Source organism: Cololabis saira, chromosome 10 (assembly GCF_033807715.1).
Source record: "Cololabis saira isolate AMF1-May2022 chromosome 10, fColSai1.1, whole genome shotgun sequence".
Classification (NCBI taxonomy): domain Eukaryota; kingdom Metazoa; phylum Chordata; class Actinopteri; order Beloniformes; family Belonidae; genus Cololabis; species Cololabis saira.
Window position 1 is genome coordinate 27,887,791 of NC_084596.1, and position 20,116 is coordinate 27,907,906.

At 38.0% G+C, this 20,116-nt stretch overlaps 1 protein-coding gene across 1 annotated transcript; it reads left to right on the forward strand.

The window, feature by feature from the left end:
• Nucleotides 1-13,341: 13,341 nt before the first annotated feature.
• opn7a (opsin 7, group member a) lies at nucleotides 13,342-19,501 on the forward strand. Its single transcript, XM_061731437.1, has 5 exons — nucleotides 13,342-13,429; nucleotides 14,656-14,818; nucleotides 15,121-15,248; nucleotides 17,723-18,057; nucleotides 18,887-19,501. The coding sequence occupies exons 1-5, from the start codon at nucleotides 13,342-13,344 to the stop codon at nucleotides 19,499-19,501; spliced, it is 1,329 nt and encodes a 442-aa protein (XP_061587421.1).
• Nucleotides 19,502-20,116: the final 615 nt, after the last annotated feature.

Consider the following 20,116-nt stretch of genomic DNA (forward strand, 5'->3'; position numbering starts at 1 on the left):
GTGTGCAGAATATATTAACTGTGTAACAAACTTCATAGTACATTGCCTGAACGCTCTCTTTTCTGTCTTACACTATTGCAGGCGGTTTAAATTTGAAGTCAGAATTTCTAAGTGAACCTTTGTAAAGACCAAGGAAGTGGTAATGGACTGCAGAGGGAACGGACTCCATCTGCATCCGGTTTCCATCAAGAAGACAAGAAGCTGGACTGGTCAGACCACCTGGATAATATTCACAGGAAAGGATAGTTGTCAACTTTCTAAGGGAGCTGGGGTCCTTTAACATGTGTAAAAAACCGCTCCGTATGTTCTTCCAGTCTGTAGTTTCCAGTGTTCTTTTTGCTGGGGAGGCAGCACTAATAAGAAATATGCTGCAATGCTGGACAGACTGGTGAGGAGGGCCAGCTCTGTGGTGGGTACAGGGTTAGGCCCTCTAGTAACAGTAGCGGAAAGGAGGACCCCAGAGAAACATACATCCGGAAAAACTCCAAAGAGGAGTGTGTTCAGCACCAGCTGTCTCTGACCTGCTCCTTAACAGATTCAGGAACTATTTCGTCACTTGAACACCATGAATCACAACCACAGTCACAGTTACAGGTTCCACCCCTTTAGAGATAGTAAAGCCTTTTAATATTCCACTTTCTTTTTCTATCTATCTATCTATCTATCTATCTATCTATCTATCTATCTATCTATCTATCTATCTATCTATCTATCTATCTATCTATCTATCTATCTATCTATCTATCTATCTATCTATCTATCTATCTATCTATCTATCTATCTATCTATCTATCTATCTATCTATCTATCTATCTATCTATCTATCTATCTACCTATCTACCTATCTATCTATCATCTATGAATTAGCTAATATTAGCAAGTAGTGGGATAAGGTAATCCAGTGTTTGGAAAGGTTCATTTTCCTACAATTTAACTGAATCACGAGCCACTCAGATGTGACTTCATTCTGAGTTATAACATTAATGGCATACACCATTTAATCTTTATGGTGGAGTCCCTTAGTCTAGAAATGTAGTTGTACCACAAATTTTAATTTGATAGATTGATCGTTAATTAGATTGATTTATGATTATGAAGTTGCCCATAGGAGTAGGAGTGAGTGTTTGCGGTTGTCCATCCAAATGTGGCCCTGTGATGGACTGGCGACTTGTCCAGGATGTTCATTTTGGTACTCATGATTCACGTTATACTGCTACACTGTGTAATTTATTACAGTTTTTCTCAATCACTTTGGTACATTTTTCCAATCATTCTTGCAATTTGCAGAAGATCAAGTGCATTTCTCAAAACAGTTTGAACAAATAGCAAAACACTGTGGATCACCTGCAAAAGCCAGTCTCTTGCTCAAAATCCTTAGTCCATCCCTCAAAAGCAAGTTTTTGTGTCAATATACTTGTCAGTGCCATCAGAATGTTTAATCATTGTGTCATTGTGTACAGATAAGACAGTCAAATTCATTAGTCATGTTGGCAATTGAAGGCACTTTGAAGGGACATGTTGATGTAAAATGTGGTTTAGGTGTGATGACAAGTGTTGTACATTTGACCTCATATAATGTATACGTGTAAGATTGATTGGAAAAGACAAGATTCACATTTACAGAATGACTTCTTCATTGGCAAACATTGTAACTTTCTATTGTGCTCTGGTTACCTATATACTCCCCAGTAGATTGTTCATGAGATGCTCCCTTGAGCTCATTCAGAAAACTGTCGATCATTGGTTGATCAACTCTTTTCATTAGAGAAAGTCTAGATTCACCTGGGAGGAATTTACCAATTTAGATCATATTTACAGACAAATGTCTTATGGAAATGTATATATGCTTGACATGTTATGATGGCTTGGTAAATCATTTTGCATGTGAAGACTTATATGATGAACTATAGCCTAAATGTTTTGGGGAAAGAGACTATTTGATAGATTCCTATAACAAAGCATTTTGATTAGCATGACAAAAGCAATTGATAATGTACGAAAAAACTGAGAATTGTACACAATCATTTGCATGGATGGACAAAAGCATTTGCAATTTGTTCAATGCAATGAGAAACTGCCTTTTTCATCTGCACAAATGGCATGATGATGTGAAAACTGAACAAGAACTTTTGAGAATTTCAATTCTGATGTGAGAAATGTACCAAACCAATTGAGAAAAACTGTAACAGTCAATTTATTTTGTTTGATTGTTCAGGAAGCAGAATATCTGGGTGCTCCTGCCGGCGCCTCCTTCAGGCCTGGAGGAGCATTGCAGAGACCTGAGGAGGCACAGCTGAACTGAATTCTATTTAATTTTGTTTGATTGTCTCTTGTCTCCATACACCCTGAGGAAGGCGTAAGCCGACACGCGTTGTTGTTTTTTTAGTATGTAACCCAGTCCATTAAAGGTTTTTTAATTTTTTCAAGCCACCAGAGTGCCTGCATTTTTTCCTTTTGAGATTACTGTTGCACCCATTGCACGAGCACCGGTGGTTGTGGGGACACCAGCAGCGCTCCTGTTATTCTGTTGTTTTTTATTGTCCAGGATGTACTCCTGCCTTTTACCTGTCATGGCACGGGCTCCTGCAGACCCCTCTGACCCTGCATTGAATTAAGCAGGTATAGGAAATGGATGGATGGATTATTTTATATATTTTGTTTGTTTTCTTTCCAACAGCGCTAAAAACTAAGTATAAATGTAAAAATGTATATATAAAAGCTGCTGTAACAACAACAGTGTAGATGACACGTCTCCTGTTTATACACAGATCCATCTTGGTGCTCTTTTAACGTTTTCGGACATATACATATATATATATATATATATATATATATATATATATATATATATATATATATACACATATATAGGCTGAATTTCATTATACAACTGACTTTAGTGGAACTAGGACAAACTCGATTGCACAACTTTGGTGGTCTCATATATTTTAGCTTCAGTGATTACCTATTGATATTTCTTCCCCTCTGCTTTATATTGCTTAAAAAATGGGTTCATGAGATGGATGAAACTAATGGAGCTTAACTGATGTAACTCACTCTCCAGCTTTATGTCCCCCGTGACTTGCAAGCAGCAATAAGATTTTAACTTTTATACCATAAAACTCTTATACGCGTGCCAACGACAAGATTTTCTGTAAATAAAATTACAGCATAATTAAAACCATAAAGCAACACCCCAGAAAGGGACACAGCCAGGGGTGTCATTCAGTCTAAGACAATGTAAAATCTCATTTATCACATTAAGATGATAAGAAGCTGCTTCAGCGTTAAGCAGGGAGGGTTAATGTGTACTCATTCATGCGGGTGGTGTCTCCAAAGTGCTGTCAGGGCAGCTTTCTGTTTCATGCATCTTTGTGGTGAGATCTTATCTCGCCTAGACTCGAGAGCACCCTGCAAATATGACTTTCTGAGTGTTTTTAAGTTAATTCCTGGGGTTCCTGTTATTAGTTAATCATTGTTAAAAAAAACTATCAAATTATCTGTTTTAATAAACAAGTTCACTGCATATTGTAGAAGTGGGTTAATACTCTTTGATCTGCTGTCATCAGGGGAAAACCCACAGCAGGTTTGTAGATGACAAGAATCATGGTACAGAGGAAACTGTGGCCGTTTGAGCACAAAACCTCAATTTACTAGTTCACTACTTGTGAATTTTAGTTTAGTCGTGTTTTTTTGCTTCACCATAGCCTTAAAACATTAATAGGGTGTATAACTGGAGGGTTTAAATTAAAGCAATTCACTCCTGTAGGGTTCTCTCACTTTTCATATGTGCATATGTCCATCCCTTTGATGTAGAACTCCAGCAAAATAAACTGAGAGATATATCCTAGACTATAAATGCACTACATATTTATTTTTTTTTAAAGTAGCTGGTCCTTTTTAAAATACTTTATAATGTTCTTTTTTTAATAATTGGATGTATGTAAAATGTGCATTTGCATTGGTGTGAACAAGTCAATAATCATTTCAGCAAAAGCATTCCGTTTAATTTCTCCTGGAAGAGTGTTAAAACCGAATCCTCTGTTTCACATTGCGGTTCCAGGTGACAACAGTAACACTCAAGATCGCAGAAGACAGAATTTCATCAAGTAGCATACTGAAACATGTGTTTTCCATTGTTCAATCAGATATTACTGCGTTATCCTACAGTATCTAATGTATTAACTCCTTACAACGGAAAATGTTTAACGTTTAATGTCATAAGCATCGACATTACAGAATTCGAGAAGAGTTAGGGTTGTTGTTTGCCACCTCCAGGCATTGGTTCTCTTGAAACATTCAAGTTTGCTTTATTCCAAGATGCCGTTCATTTTGTTTGGTGTGAAAACTTTAATTACACTTCAAACACAACAAAACATCCACGACTCAACTTAAATAACAATTTTTTAGTGCAGATGCAAAATCCTGTGTTGAATTAGTAGTTATTGCACCCTAAATAAAAAGTCACTATTAAAATAATTGACATATGTCACAGTTTTGGTATTTAGCTGTTTTATTTTGAAACCCTGTGTCCTTGTGTTTAAGTTATGTCTTGACTTCCCTTGTTCCCATCTGCCTTGATCGTGTGCACCTGTGTCTCATCAAGCCTTCCGTACAGTATATCTTGTCTTGTCTCTCCCTTGCTGGTCTGTACTGTTTCCACCCTCCTTGTGTCTGGTCAGGTTTTTGGTTAACTCCTGTGATTTTTCGTTAACTCTGCTCTGCAGTGCTTTTGGTTTGATTTTGGCATAATAAATCACAATATTTTTAACTCTTGTCTCCTGCATTTTGGTCCTACTTCACCAACTGTGCTAATTTGATAACTAAACCAATTGTGCATGTACAAGAAGTAATCAACAGTATGTAGGTTCACTATCACCTCATCACACAGGACAGGATGGATGTGAGTACGTTTGTATATTTATATTTGGTACATTTAGATTTTTATTTATGTGAAAAGTGACCAGACCAAGCTGAAAATGCTTAGTTTACTAATTTATCAAGCGATTCAGACTAATGTCTTATTTAAAAAATAAATAAATAAATATATATATATATATATATATATATATATATATATATATATATATCCATCCATCCATCCATCCATCCATTATCTATACCCGCTTTATCCTTTGCAGGGTCACGGGGGTCTGCTGGAGCCTATCCCAGCTCATTTCAGGTAAGAGGCAGGGGTTCATCCTGGACAGGTCTCCAGTCCATCACAGGGCCACATATAAACACACAAACCATGCACACTCACGCTCACACCTATGGGCAATTTAGAATGATCAATTAACCTACCATGCATGTTTTTGGACTGTGGGAGGAAGCCGGAGTACCCGGAGAGAACCCACGCAAGCACAGGGAGAACATGCAAACTCCACACAGAAAGGCCCCTGCCGGGCCTGGGAGTCGAACCGGGGACCTTCTTGATATATATAATTATATATATATATACATATATGAGCTTAGAGTTTTTGTCCATTCATAGCCTGTAATTCAATACATTGATACATAAAGCAGTGACATATAGATTTATTTCCATCTTCCAATTTCTAAACCGATTACATTATAACACTATGTTTTTGACATGTTTTGGTGAGACTGAGCACTTTGATGTCAACATCCCACAAAAACATGTAGACAAGACTTGGGTATCAAAATTGTAATCCATAAATTGTGATTACCTACTACATTTACAGATATTCAGTCAACGTTTGTTACAATATGTTTCCTAGTTCAGCCATAAGCAGTTCTGGCACCACAGGTCTTTAACCACAGCAGGTCAAGGTATTCTACATTCAAAGAGTCTTAGCATATGTTGGAGGTTCCTTAACAGGAAAACTATTTTCTAACTTTGAAATGACCTGACCAGATACATTTTGAGTATATATTTCATCAAGACTGCAGTGTCATGAATGTTTGCTGTCGATCTTTCACCCCTCATTACCTGTGTCCAGGCCGTGTCCGTGGCCCATTCTGTTCATCCCACCCCACCAGAAGGTGGCTGTAGGTGGAAATGCACCTGCCAACACTTCACTTCACCCGCTTCATTAACTGTGGAGTAGATGAATGGTTGTTGCAGATTCCCATGTTGAACATGGTATGAGACTTTGTTCAATTCATGATAAAGTATTGTTACCACTCAGCCATGAGGGGCAGAACTGAACAAAGTTCACCTCGTATTTAAATAGTTATACTGTAAAACAAAACACTCAATAAAGACGGTTCTGATTATCTTTAGATGGTATACCAAAATTAGATTATTTTCGTTGTCCTGGGTTACCCTTTACTGTCCTTTTTTGACCCACTGAGACTCCTCTTCCGGTGCTTATTGCCTGTATGATGCACCGGATGTGATAACACTTATCAACATCTACGCAAATGCGTTCATTCATTTCAATATGCGTGCTCTGCATTATTAGTGATTTGCAGAAGATGCTTTTGGATTTTCTGCAAATATTCCTCAAGAGTATTTGAACCACTTGAATGATGATATTTACTGTAGTGATTCACAGTCTTCCTTTGACGAACATTGCTTTTGAAGAATTCAATGATTTTTTTTTTCTTGCATTTGTTGAAAAGTGAGATCCTCTCTCAATCTTTTTTAGAATTTCAGCCTTTCATGGATACTGCTTTTATACTAAGTAATTAATGCTGACGTTATGAGCTGCATGGCTGAAATACAAAAACGAAGTTATACTGATAAACTGAATAAAAATGAGAAGAAAAAAACATGAAACATGTTGGGTACAGACTGTATGCAATTAAACTAATAGTCAAAGTAAATGTAATAACCACTTTTCTTTTCATTTTTTTTTCTTATCCCACCTTTTTTCTTATTTGCAATTGTAAAAAGAAATGTATGTTGTTATTCTTAAAAGTCAGATCTCTGGTTCAAAAATACTCTTTGTTCAATAAGCTGCTGTGACAAATTGATATACGGCAGTCAAACTGACCCAATGGCCTCAGCTTGAGCTCAACAGATGAACTTTAGGATATTTGGAATTCAAGAACTGACTGCAAATGAATTCCAGCAACAAAAATCACCCCGGACAAATCATGACTTATGACTAAATCAGTGTCATTTCTGTCTATCCATATAGATTCAGTTTGGAACATAGCATCCCCATACAGTCTATTTAATAACTATTTATCAAACACAGTTGGACCATGTGATGCTCATTGGCAGACAGTGTTACATAAGTGGAGATGGAATAGTTTTTAAGAAACACTTGATGAATGTCAATCAATAGAATATTGCCTGAAATAAAAAAAAATAAGACAATGCATTTTATGTTGCATAGAATTATTATTTTCAAATGTGATATTTCATAGATAAAATTACTCTCTTTGCAAATTACTTTTTTAAATGAAAACTGTTTCAGAGGAAGCAGAATGAGCAGTAAACCCTCTTCTCTGTAGACTCTGTGGGAGGGCTGTGGCTTTTTCTCAGGGAGTGAGGTTCCCGTTAAATGCGTATTCTTTATTTCCACCCAACTGCTTTGATGTCTGTGCTGTGTTTTATCTAATCATGTACATTCATTCCTCACTACAACCATGACAATTAATTCTTTGGCAACACCATTACACCTTGAATGGAGCTTTCATCTCAAGCTTCGGCTCAATCCGTTCCAGCCTCTGTCTGTGTTGCGGTTTACGTGACTGTGTGTCCTCGTGCGCGTGAGCGTGCACACCAGAATTAATGCATGTTAGTAAGATGGAGAGCAAGTGGCATGTAGGGCAGTACTTTTACTGGGTGTAATTCTTTTGAAGATAATTCATCTCTGCTTTCAAGGTGTGACAAATTGGATTATTTCTCTTTATGTATTTTTGAGACAAATTCAAAATTAATTTTCAAGTGCCACCGTATGTGTTTTTGACCCTCTGTGATTGATTTAAGTCATGTCTGTGTGGAGGATGTGCGGTAGTGAGTGCCAATTAAAAGGTACGCATAGTTTCTGCACCGGGTAATTGATAGTTTTGACATAAATTATTTACATACCACAAAGTTAACTCTGGATGCAGACAAATTCAATTTCAATTCTATCTGAGGTTGGGGTGACTCAAAATATAAATACGAAATGTCAGACATATTAATGTGGAAAAGTAGAAATACAATTTAAAAAAAGATGTCTAGTGGAATTGCTCATTTCATGTGGGCAGAATATCGTTAGGGAATGTTGGGATCTCCGTCCTCTAGCAGTCTGGATGTGAGACATATCAATAACCATGAGGTTAAAGTGCTGATGTTTAGCTCTGACTTCAGAGCATTTTCTTGTCTCTTAATAATCTTTCTAACTTGTTTAGATTATTGGAAACTCTTTGATTGGGAAGTATTCCAAACTTTCAGCCGCAGGCATAGTAATGTTGTCATTTCAAATCTTGTGGGCTGAAGCATAAAACTTAAAGATTTGCAGAAAATCTTTTGTTAAATTTGCACCCCTCACACAAATATCAGAAAATGTACTTATGGTAAGTGTGTAATGGCCAGTGTATCTTGGTCATGATGTGCTTCCACAGTGAAGGATCACAAGTTGGAAAATGACTACAATTCGATGACTCTAATAATTTCTATACCTACGTTTTGCAAGACTTGAAGCTTTTGTAAGACTGAACTTTAATATGAGATCAAAAAATAATCTTGACTGTGGTGTGCCATCGTGTCAAACATACTGTAATAATTCCAAAAGAAAATAGACAAAATAAAATGTGGCCATTTCTGAGCCTGGGTTATTGTGACACTTTTTGCTTAATGTGACAATGAAATCAACATAGTCTGTACTCATGTTGAATCCTACACAAATGTCAATAAAACATAAATGTAGTTAATAAAATACGTAACATTTCTGCCAATATACCTCTGAAAACGCCACACGCTGGAGAAAGATCCAAAGTAATTACACTGACTTCTGTTGGAGAACCTCCTGTGACCTATCTGAGCCTACAGTAAATGCCAGTATCATCTACGTGCTTATCATGTTCAACATGTAGACACACATATGTCTAAGAGAGAAGCATCTAAGCATCATCTTGGGCCAGAGATAGAGAAACCTGACAGCAGATGGATCAAGGACGATGTGACAATAGTGTCACCTGGTCAGCCCTCTCCATGCATACTGTACGTGACTGAGTGGACATAAATCTGTAGATAGATACCAAACCTTCTTTTTTTTACCTTAGTATGGGCAGATGGTAGTGGCACAAAGGTTGCTACAAATGTTTTATTAACCTTGTATCATCCTGAGCCAAATGAACAGCCAATATAATAATTTACCTTCACTGCAAAATGGGAGGTGACCACCTGGACATTAGCTTTGTCCTTCATGATATGTAAGACACGAAAAAAATCACTTTAAACAAAACAAAACAGAGGATGAAAACTGTATTTTGACTTGTGATTTTATTTCATTGCCTTCCATGATGTTACAGTCCTATTACTGTCATTAAGCTATTGTGTACCGCAATCAGATTATAGTGCATCTCAAATAATTGACTCAGTATCATGATTTGATAATTGAACAAGAAATGTTGCTATAATCAGCCACCACTTTGATCGTCATATGAAAGAATAAAAATATCACAGCACAATCAGGTTTAGACCGTTACTTTTCCTATTGTTAATTTTAAAATTTGTGACATGCTTCTCCTCCTGCACAACACTTGTCTCACACAACGCGGCACATTGCTGTGGAAGGACAGACTGCTTATCAGGGTAAATCTTCTTCAAAATTAATTTTTTTGGAAGGATGCTTAATGGAGCGATACTCCATGATGCTTCAGCACCACCCCCCTCCTGTGATCCCCCGGGAGAGGAGCCCGCCTCCTTCCATTTATGAATTCATGCCGTAACTGACGTCACTAATTGATCAGAGAAGACTGCATATTGGGGCATCTGGCTCTCCAGCTCATTACAGTGAAGTCCCTCAACACAGACATGTGGTAATCTCCAGTCTGATGCTCTCTGCTGCTTTCCAGCCGCAGCTGAGAGTAGTGAACATCTGAGACTAGAAGAAGCCCATGTACAAGGGGTGAAGAAGTCATTTTGAAGACTAATTGGGAACTTGACTAAGCATTAGTGGGCAAGGACTATTAGACAAGTCGACACTTCAGCCTACTCTCTAAGGTAAGCCATATTTGTGATTAGACAAAGGCAGCAAATTGTTTGTTTGTTTTTTCTTTGATATTCTGTAATATGTGTGGAAATGTTAGCATTTACTGTGTCCTGAAAAGTGTCTATCAAAACCACTGATTTCTTCATATGTGAAGATCAATAGCATTCATGTGCATTCAGTTTTCAGATACATTAAAATAGGGAGAACTTGGATTAGTCAGACTCCTACATGGTGGATCCTCAGCACCGTCCCTCTGTTAAATGTAAAAGTGGGACTATACAGTTTCGTAACTGTTTACACACCTTTGTGGGACCTAGATGTGATTTCATGTCAAAATCACTCAAATTCCAAGTAAAAGTACACCTGAAGGGGCATCTTAAGTTCATATTTCACAGAGTTTAAACAGGGTCACTTCATGGATTCATAAAAATTAACATTTTCTGTATGATTTACAGACCTATTCTACTGTTGCAATATCTAAGGGCATGTAAACGTATATTAACTGTGTATATATATATATATATATATATATGTATGTGTGTGTATATGTGTACACATTCTGTGTAGATTTTGCATTCCCTCCTGTGCTCACGTGAATTTTTCTCCAGGTACTCCAGCTTCCTCCCACAATAGTGCTAATGATGATAATATTGTTAGGGTGATGGGTGATTCTTAATTAACCGTAGGGAAAAGAGGGAAAGGTGTTTTTCTCGCTTGTTTCTGTGTGGCTCTGTCATGGCAACCAGTACCCCGTTGATCTTGAAGAGAGATTTATAGTGTGGTTAGGAACACCTTCGAGACATCTAAGTGTCCAGTATCTGGCAAACCAAGAATAGTTCAACATGCAGTGAGAAAAAAACAAGGATCTAAAGGACCATCTGACGACTGAATGGCATTTATATTATTCATGTGAGGATGGGAATGTTTACAACACAGCTCTAGCTAACCTTATATGTATTATCTACAATAAATTATGTTTTTTACTACTGTTTACCCAGAAGATCAACCCTGTAAGAAAGCTCTGATTACACCAGACAGTCATATTTACAAAACATTAACTATTTTCATTCAACATTTACCCTTGTTGGTAGTAGAAACATTTAATATTATTACGTTTCAAGACCCTGAAGTGAATTTAACCACGAGACCAGTTTAGCTAAAATGCACTTATGCTGTGCATGCTGGAAATATCTTTGATCCTTTGTGGATATTTAATCTTAATTAAAGTCGGCCTACTGACAAATAATAAAAAAACTTGTGAGTATTTTTTTCTCTTTAAACCCATTCTTGTAAATATATACATGATTGCATTCCCCCACATCTGTGGTGTGCGTTGCCACCTGGTGACCCGTCCAAACGTTACAAACTTCCAGGTGGAAATGTTTTGCTTTTAAGTGGCAAAAGCTCCATTGTGCTCACTGGCTGTGTGCATTTTAGTGCTAAGCGGGTGACGCGCACTGATTTGTTTTGGAGCTTTTTTTCTTTCTTTTTTTAAGAGTGAGCGTGGCTCCCTGCTGGGGTTTAAATGACACTGTTAGAGCTGTGACAGTGAACCACAACATCAAGGTTAGATGGCAACAGTGAAGAGTAAGAAACTTTACAGTTATATCAAAACAAGTAGAGTTGGTGAATCATTACATGTGGTGTTGTTAATCCTGTCACATTGCTGCTGTGCATGGATGACACCCAGCTGTATAGCAAGACTGAGGGAGACATCAACGCACTGAGCCACCTCACCAGGATAGACGGCAGTAACTCTGGAATGTATTCAAGCTGGATAAATGATGTTGAACGGTATCAACGAGGGGCAAGATGATCACATTTTATGGGGTGGAACTATTTGAAGGGAAGATAAGAGTCCTAGTGTGGGTGTTGCAAACATACTCCTGAGACATTCCTGGTCATACAAGCAGGGTTTAAGGCCCCGTTTACACGTAGCAAAAACTGTGGTGTTTTCATGCATTTTTAAGGCAAGGCAAGGCAAGTTTATTTATATAGCACAATTCAACACAAGGTAATTCAAAGTGCTTTACATCAACATTAAAAGCGGCAAGACATAATTAGACAGTAAATAACAAATAAAATTATGAGAAAAGAAGGTAAAATAATAAAAAGCACAAGTTGCTGATTTAAGAGTATGCTTAAATAACAAATAAATGAAATAAAATGCTAAGAAAATTTTATTTATTTATTATAAAATAATAAAAAGCACAAGTTGTTAAAAATAAGGGCAGTAGAGTACAGCAGGTAAGAGAGTCTGACAGCATACATGGAACGCCATGACCAAGTACCTGGAGTAGTGCATAGAAACATCTGTGTCGAGGGGGGTTGGAAGTCCCAAAGACAGATAAATACCTCCAAGACTGGAGGAGAATGAAGTAGCAAAGATTATGTAGGATTTACACATTTTCGACTGAGAAAAATGGTGGTGGCTAACAACCAGAACCCAGAAACTGTGGCGATTACAAAACTGTAGGAGAATGCAGTAATGAAAGATGTAGAAATCCCAAACCACTGCAACATCACAAAAAGGGGATAATACCAAGGAAATGTGAAAAGTGTTGACATTAATGGTTCAAGTTGTATCAGTTCGGCTGTGACCCCCAAACTGCTCAGTAGCTCAGGAGTCCAACAACTTCAGAGGAGTTCAGTCCATGGAAGAAATACACCCAGTTTGGATTAAATCTGTCGCAATATTCTTTATCTTACCTTTTGTTGTCCGATAGTTTTAATATCAAATTTTCATCTATCAACAAATAGGCTACCATTCTGGAAACAGACAGAAATATCAATCTTTTTTTTCCAATTTCTTTGGAACAAAACTTTTATTAATCAGGTCATGCATGATAAACAATCTCTGTAAAAGAGTAAAAAAATGCTACTGAGGTGGAGTTTAATACTGTTATTGCAGTATTAAACTCCACCTCGTGTTATTAATACTGTTATCACAACAAAATTAGTCTCAATATACATAACTGAGGAAGTAAACAAGTCCAACTAAATTAATTCCAGTCATCATCTAATTAAATTCAGTTGATCTCAATTCATTAATAATTCAGTTTGGTGTGAACAATTTGAATAAATCATGAAACTGCAACATATTATTTCTTTTGTGATTAGGAATTCTCTTATTCTCATTAAATATGTTCATTTGCTTGGTGTAGTAGAACAAAAATTGACAAGTGCTTTAGTGTTTTCATATTAACAAATGATCCATCTTCAGATGACGCTGTTGGCTGAAGACATTGCGTTCCACTCCAACATACCTGTTCCACTGGACATAACTGTAGCTGTGGTCTACCTTTTCTTTGGTAAGTTGGATTTTTCCCTAAACTCTGAACAGACCAACAACTGAGTTAATAACGCTGTAAATGAGTTTTCCTTGAGTTCTTCCCGAGTGGAAATGAGTCACAGCGTGACTGAAGACAGCACACTGTGAAGCCTTTTCTTTTTTAACCTGTCACTGATTTCACTTGTTTCTGGGCATAATCCCTTAATATACCCATGAATATTTTCATGTTTATTTATTTTACTGTATATATGTACTTATTGTTCATCTGCATATATCCAAATGTAATGCTCGAGTTTATTAGTGAAATCAGGAAAAGAGCATGTGATGGAAAAAAAGAAGGAAATGCCTGATAATCTTTCATCTCAGTCATTGATCTTGTCATTTTTTTCTACATTATATGTAGTCCATGTGGATATCGGCCGCATATATGCACATTTCTGTTTGAACTTAAATGTATTGTAAATTATACATTTAGGATTTACATGCATCTGTAAATTTTAGATTTTAATCTAAACTAGATGCATTACTTAAATGAGATCATTGCTGTCCATCAGCTTGATTTATTTTCGTTCAAAGGAAACTGGTTATTGTTTGCATCCCAGACATAAATCTTTATTTCTGCCAGATTGACTTAAGAGTATGTTAATCAATTAAAAATGTGCTAAAATGGAATTCTTGGAAGTGATTTTTCAATTGACGCCATCAGTAAAAAGAGTTTAGTCTGGCTGCCTCACTGATTGCAAAGTAATTGATTTGTGTGTAATTTGGAGATTCTCCTCACGCTGTCGTCTTTGTCCGGCTGAGGAAACTGATGCAGTCCACTTTACAGTGCCCAATCTCTGTTGGCGTGGGAGATTATGCCATCGTATCCCAGGACCCAAGATTTCCCTGCAGGAGAAATCATTGAACTGAGATGTTTGATGTTACCAACGCCAACTGCTAAGCTAAATTATATCCACCTTAGTGCAAGACCTGTGCGACATAAGGGTGTAGAAAGTTGAAAAACAGCCTGAAAAACTGCATTCATGGGGACTTTGTAAACCATCATCTATTTGAATAATAAATAAAGAAACACTAAACAAATACTTGTATGCAGAGGGGGAACAAAACAGACTTTTAAGGAGAGATTTTACAGAGTTCTGCTGCTGCACACTTCTATAATTCACATTCCACATAAATGCACGTGCATGAAAAGCATCAATGCGGCAACCTGGAGCAAAAATAAATAACCTCTTGTTTTTGCAGGAGTATTCTCATTGTTTGGCAACAGCACATTGCTGTATGTCTGCTACAAGAAAAAGCAGCTCCTGAAGCCTGCTGAATACTTCATCATCAACCTCGCTGTTAGTGACCTGGGCCTCACTCTGTCTCTTTACCCCATGGCGATAACTTCAAGTTTCTACCACAGGTACTTGACTTAGCGTAAAAATAGGAGAAAAGAAACACTCCTAACCTGTGCAGAATGGAATACTTTCAGCTGAAACATGGTTTTCATACGTTGCTTGTAAATAAGATTCTTGTTCATATTTCACGGTCCATTTGATGATATGGTTGGCTGGTCAGTGTGATTGTTTGTGAGTTCAAAGATATAGAGTGTTATGTTCAAACTACTCTCTTTTCCCATTCCACACCTTATCCCTCATTGATCTTTCCTCTCTGCCTTTGCTCTGCGCTGTCTTCTTTCTCACGCCCCCTTGCCCTCCCACGCAGGTGGCTGTATGGGAGAACAGTGTGCTACATATATGCATTTTGTGGCATGTTGTTCGGCCTCTGCAGTCTGACCACGCTTACCCTGCTGAGCATGGTATGCTTTGTGAAAGTGTGTTATCCGCTCTACGGTAAGTCCCCAGAGAAGCTGTGCTTGCTCCTTGACGTGACACAACCATTACATCCTTAAAAGACTGCTGGCTGAGTGTCTGAAAGAATCATCACTCTGCGGACAACTGCAAATGAGTGTTTCTTTGATGAATGACAAGTGAATGTGGTTAAGATCGATGACCATCACTTGTGATGTTGGCTAATGCAGAGCAACTGGAGCTTCTATTTGACCCAGAGAAAAGGATTTCTTCATTCAAGTCTCTAAAATGGATTTCTGTGTCAAACACTCAATCATAAGGAGCAAAATTCAGTTCAGTTGAATTTTATTGTAATAAAGCTCCCCTCTCATGAACTTAATAATAGACAAGACAAAAAGAAAACACATTTCTTATTGTAGTCTTAAAAGATTACTTTAGAAACTATTCAGCAAATGAATTACACGTTTTTAGATTTTTGTAGGCATTGTTCACCAACTAAAGCCTGGTTTTAATTCTTTGTATTTTTGTATGGTAGATGTATTTATACCCTAAAATTATTTTTGTGCTACTGTAATTAGAAAATAAAATAAAAAAAATCATGAAAGCTTATAATATTACCTAGGATTTTAAGAACAGAAGATTTTTGTGACTTTGGCATCCTTATTAATGATGCACAGCTCAGTTTTTGCTTTAAAGGTTGAACCTCAGGATTCCCAAGTCTCTTTCAATTGCATCAAATATTCATCATCTACAGGAATAACACTAATTATTAAGAAATTATAATCTATTCAGAGGGTCTTGTTTTTATTATGAACCGTCATTGTAGTATGTAATAGGTTGACATTATCTGTCCTTCAGTCTCCTCCTTCGTCTGTAAATGCAGTTTAGCTTTTTTTGCCTGCAGGAACAGGTTTTATGCCCTAAATAAGCTGCTCATTTATCACTTTATATATCTTGACGTCCCTTTAACACAAAAGCAAAAAGGAGTGCAGCCAAGGCACCACTCATCATTTAAAATTTTTCTAAAGAAATAAATATGTTTTCTTGGTTAAAATACAAAAGTGATTGTCCATTACTACTCCCATAATAATGGACTAGTAGTACTCTACAGGTAATGTAAGAGGCTTATTTTGTCCAAAAAACACAATATATTAATACGAATACAAATATACATCACTTTACATCGCTACAAAGCTCTGTGACTGAAAAAAAAATAGTTTTTTGAACATAAATATGCCGTTTAAGTATCAACCTACTCCTGTACAAGATATTATAACTTTGCAGGAGGGAGCAGTAGTATGCTCATTATGGAGTAACACACAGCCAGTAAGATCTCCTCTCTGACAGACCCAAAACCAGTTCAACGTGTTAAATCAATGAAAACACATTTGGAAAGGTGCTTGAGAGAGCCGAGAGATGAGACACAAGCAGCTTGTTGCATGAGTGTGCTTTGACTTTCCTCCAAGGACTGTGTTTTTCATCGTTGGGAGTTCTGGTTAGGAGTGAGTAGGATGCACAAGGCCATAGGCAGCCATCCACATCGCTCCAGAACTGAGAGCTACATCCTGTGAACAACACATTCCTCCTCATAAAGTTAGTGTCACGAGTCTGCTCTGGGAACAGCCGCATCATAAAACTTCAGTTTTATCTATTGACGTCTGTAGTGTAGTCTATTCATGGTGAACAAAGGGGCTGCTGTGTTTCCATCAGTTAAACAACTGGCAGAAATGTGGGTTGATGAACCATCTATTTGAGAAAGAAACATGCCCCCTGACTGATCCAAAATCAGGATCAGTTCACCCAGGTAGAATTTGATTAACAAGTTTCCTTTGGCCTAAAATTCTGCTTTATAGAATAATTGCTGTTTAGGAGTTTCTGCGTTTGTTTGTTCAGTTTTGTTTGACATGGACATCAATGTGGGGAAGATGAAATAAACATACTCTATAACTGTCTGGTATGGCAACTGCTCCTTGACGGTAGTTAAAAAAAAATGACAGCTCAAAAATGACCAAGAGCAACATCCCTTCTTTAGGGGACAGTCAGGCTACAAAGGTGAGGTTCTTTCCTGAGGCTGTGAGGCTCATGAACTCTGTCGTCTGCATTTTAACTGCACTTATCCCCAACATGCTGATTCGTTTTAACGTTTTATTATTATGATTCTAAGATTTATTATCAGTTTTAGGTTATTTATTACTTTTTTTGTTTGTTTAAATGCTAGACCTGGGAAACTGTTTTATTTTCACTTCTTTATCATGTTGAGTGGCAAAATAAATAAAGTAAATGAATGATACACCAGTTTAGTAGGACTGTATGAAGCATTTAACTGATGTTCACTTCTTTGCTGAGTTCAGAACCGTATGGAAATTGAAACCTATGCTAAAACTCTCTTTTTAAGATGTCTATAGAACTATTTTCAAATGTAAAATGATAAACGTCTGTCATTCATTGAGTACTAACTGTCTTAGAATCACTCACCTATGTGAATAATATAAAATAAACTCCATCTGTTTTCACAGGAAACAGGTTTAACTCTTTTCACGGCCGTCTGCTCATTGCCTGTGCTTGGGTCTACGCCCTGTTGTTTGCTTGCTCCCCACTGGTTCACTGGGGAGAGTATGGACCGGAGCCATATGGGACCGCCTGCTGTATTGACTGGCGCCTGTCCAATCAGCACGTCTCAGCGCGCTCATACACCGTGGTGCTGTTCATCTTCTGCTACATCCTTCCATGCTGTGTCATCGTTGCCTCCTACACAGGTATCCTGGTCACTGTGCAAGCATCCCGCAAGACCATGGAGCAGCACGTTTCAAGGCAGACACACATGAGCAGCATTCAGATAATTATTGTCAAGGTAAGATGAGAGTTCATGTATTATTGAACGTGTGGATAATTGCCACACTAACACTTAGGTACAATGAAATTTCGGAATCTTGCCAGAGGCTTAAAATAGCAATTTATTTTCCTCCATAGCTCTACTGTCCCGTGTGTTGACCTGAATTTGACTCATCCCCTCCCGTGATGCATCCTTTTCATAGCAGGAATTAGCTACAACTGTACTGTGATGGATGATGATAGTCATACTTATCCAATCTTTAGAGCATCTATCTTCACAATCAGAGGTCATTCACACTGTGTTTTGCCATGCTTAATAATGTCCTAAAGTCCTAAAGTTATTTTCCCAAGCTTTGCCCACATTTACCACATTGATTAATGGCAGCTTAAGAAGGATGCACAGCCAAGCAAAACTCTGTTCATGAGAGCAGTCTGCAACCGAAGCCCCAAGTAACCATGACAACTGTAGAAAAAGGGCTCTTAAACTCTTCACTTACAGTAGCTCTCACCGGCCATTTTCACTGACATCTAGTCAATCTTGTAGTTTGGCACACTAGGAATGGCAATAGGAACATGCTCTGTATTGCAGCCTGTCCGGTTCATGTTTTTCTGTCAGGGGATGATGAGATTTCCAGCAAATATGATGAAAGATTATATGTGTCCAAGTTATCATTTTCTGCTTCAATAAAATCCCCCATAGTGGTGATTTAGTTCATAGAAAGTTGTGGCTAACTGAAGAAAACTTAAATTACACCAGTATTTTTATTTTTATTGGAAAAAAATGTACCATTGAATTTATCAATTTATGTAAATTATACTTCTCCTTCTTAATTTTGTGTTTCTCCAAGTTAAGTGTAGCAGTCTGCATTGGTTTCTTTGCGGCGTGGAGTCCATACGCCTTGGTGTCCATGTGGGCTGCCTTTGGACAAATTGAAAACATCCCGCCACTTGCTTTTGCAATGCCAGCCATGTTTGCCAAGTCCTCCACCATCTACAATCCAATCATTTACCTAATGATGAGACCGAACTTCCGCAGGATCATGTGCAGAGACCTGGGAACACTATGCCACACGTGTTGGAAGAGCTGTGTCTGCCCTAAGTGTTGCTCAAAGACAAAGTTAAAGATTAGTCTTCGTGCGAACCACAGACGAACCAGCCAGTTCCCTTCATCCGTGTCGTCTCCTCAACCGCCTATAATGACTGTGAAGGATGACAGCTGTCAGAGGTGCAAAGACAGTTTTGACTGCTACACGCACTACCCTAAACTGTGTGGTGTCACCAACCCGGCAGCCAACAGGGATTCAAAGGATCAAGACATTGTTGCCTCTCAAACATTTAATCAGATCTCAGACAACGAGGGTCCAAAGAAGTCCCTGATAGCCACAATAAAGACTTCAGAGACAAAAAACTTCCATATTAATATAGAGATGCTCCCAAGGCCCACTACAGAGGCTTGGCCCTGATCATTTTTCCTGATCATTAACTGTATGATACCAGGGAACATATTTGCAAGTTATGCCCTTTAGATATGCAAAAACTTCATTGATATTTTCACAAGACTTTATTCTTTTCTACTCTGTTCATTCTTATGTGTTTTCATAGTGGTACAGGTCAGTCCTACTTTTTTTTGATAGAAGATGGGGCCAATTTCAAGAGCCAATTTCAGTAACCAATGGTTGCTATGGCCCAACTATATTGGGCTGACTGCAGGTGGTGGGCCCACAGGACACACAGGAGAGAGTCGGAATAGGGTTATTCCTCCTCTACAACTATCTAGATTAGCCGATTTAGAGGTTTGGGGCATCTGGTCACGGGGTGCCTTTGCTGAGGAGGTGTTTTGGACATGTCCCGCTGGAAAGAGGGCCCAGTGGCAGACTCAAGACTTGTTGGTGAGATTATCTTTCAACAGCTGGCTTGGGATCTCCTTGGTATTCCTGTGGACGAGCTGGATGAGGTGGCCGAGGAGAGGGAGGTCTAGGATACTCTGCCCAACCGAGCAAGGTCTGGATAAGCAGAAGTTAATATATGGATGGAAGGAATTTTGGGCCACACTCAAGATGGCTGAAATAGGAGATGTT

Bases quoted from the DNA above. Each gene is read 5' to 3' on its own strand.
- opn7a (XM_061731437.1), top strand. From the start codon at position 13,342: ATGACGCTGTTGGCTGAAGACATTGCGTTCCACTCCAACATACCTGTT. The intron at 14,819-15,120 runs GTACTTGACTTA...CCTCCCACGCAG, and splicing joins ACTTCAAGTTTCTACCACAG to GTGGCTGTATGGGAGAACAG. The intron at 15,249-17,722 runs GTAAGTCCCCAG...CTGTTTTCACAG, and splicing joins AGTGTGTTATCCGCTCTACG to GAAACAGGTTTAACTCTTTT.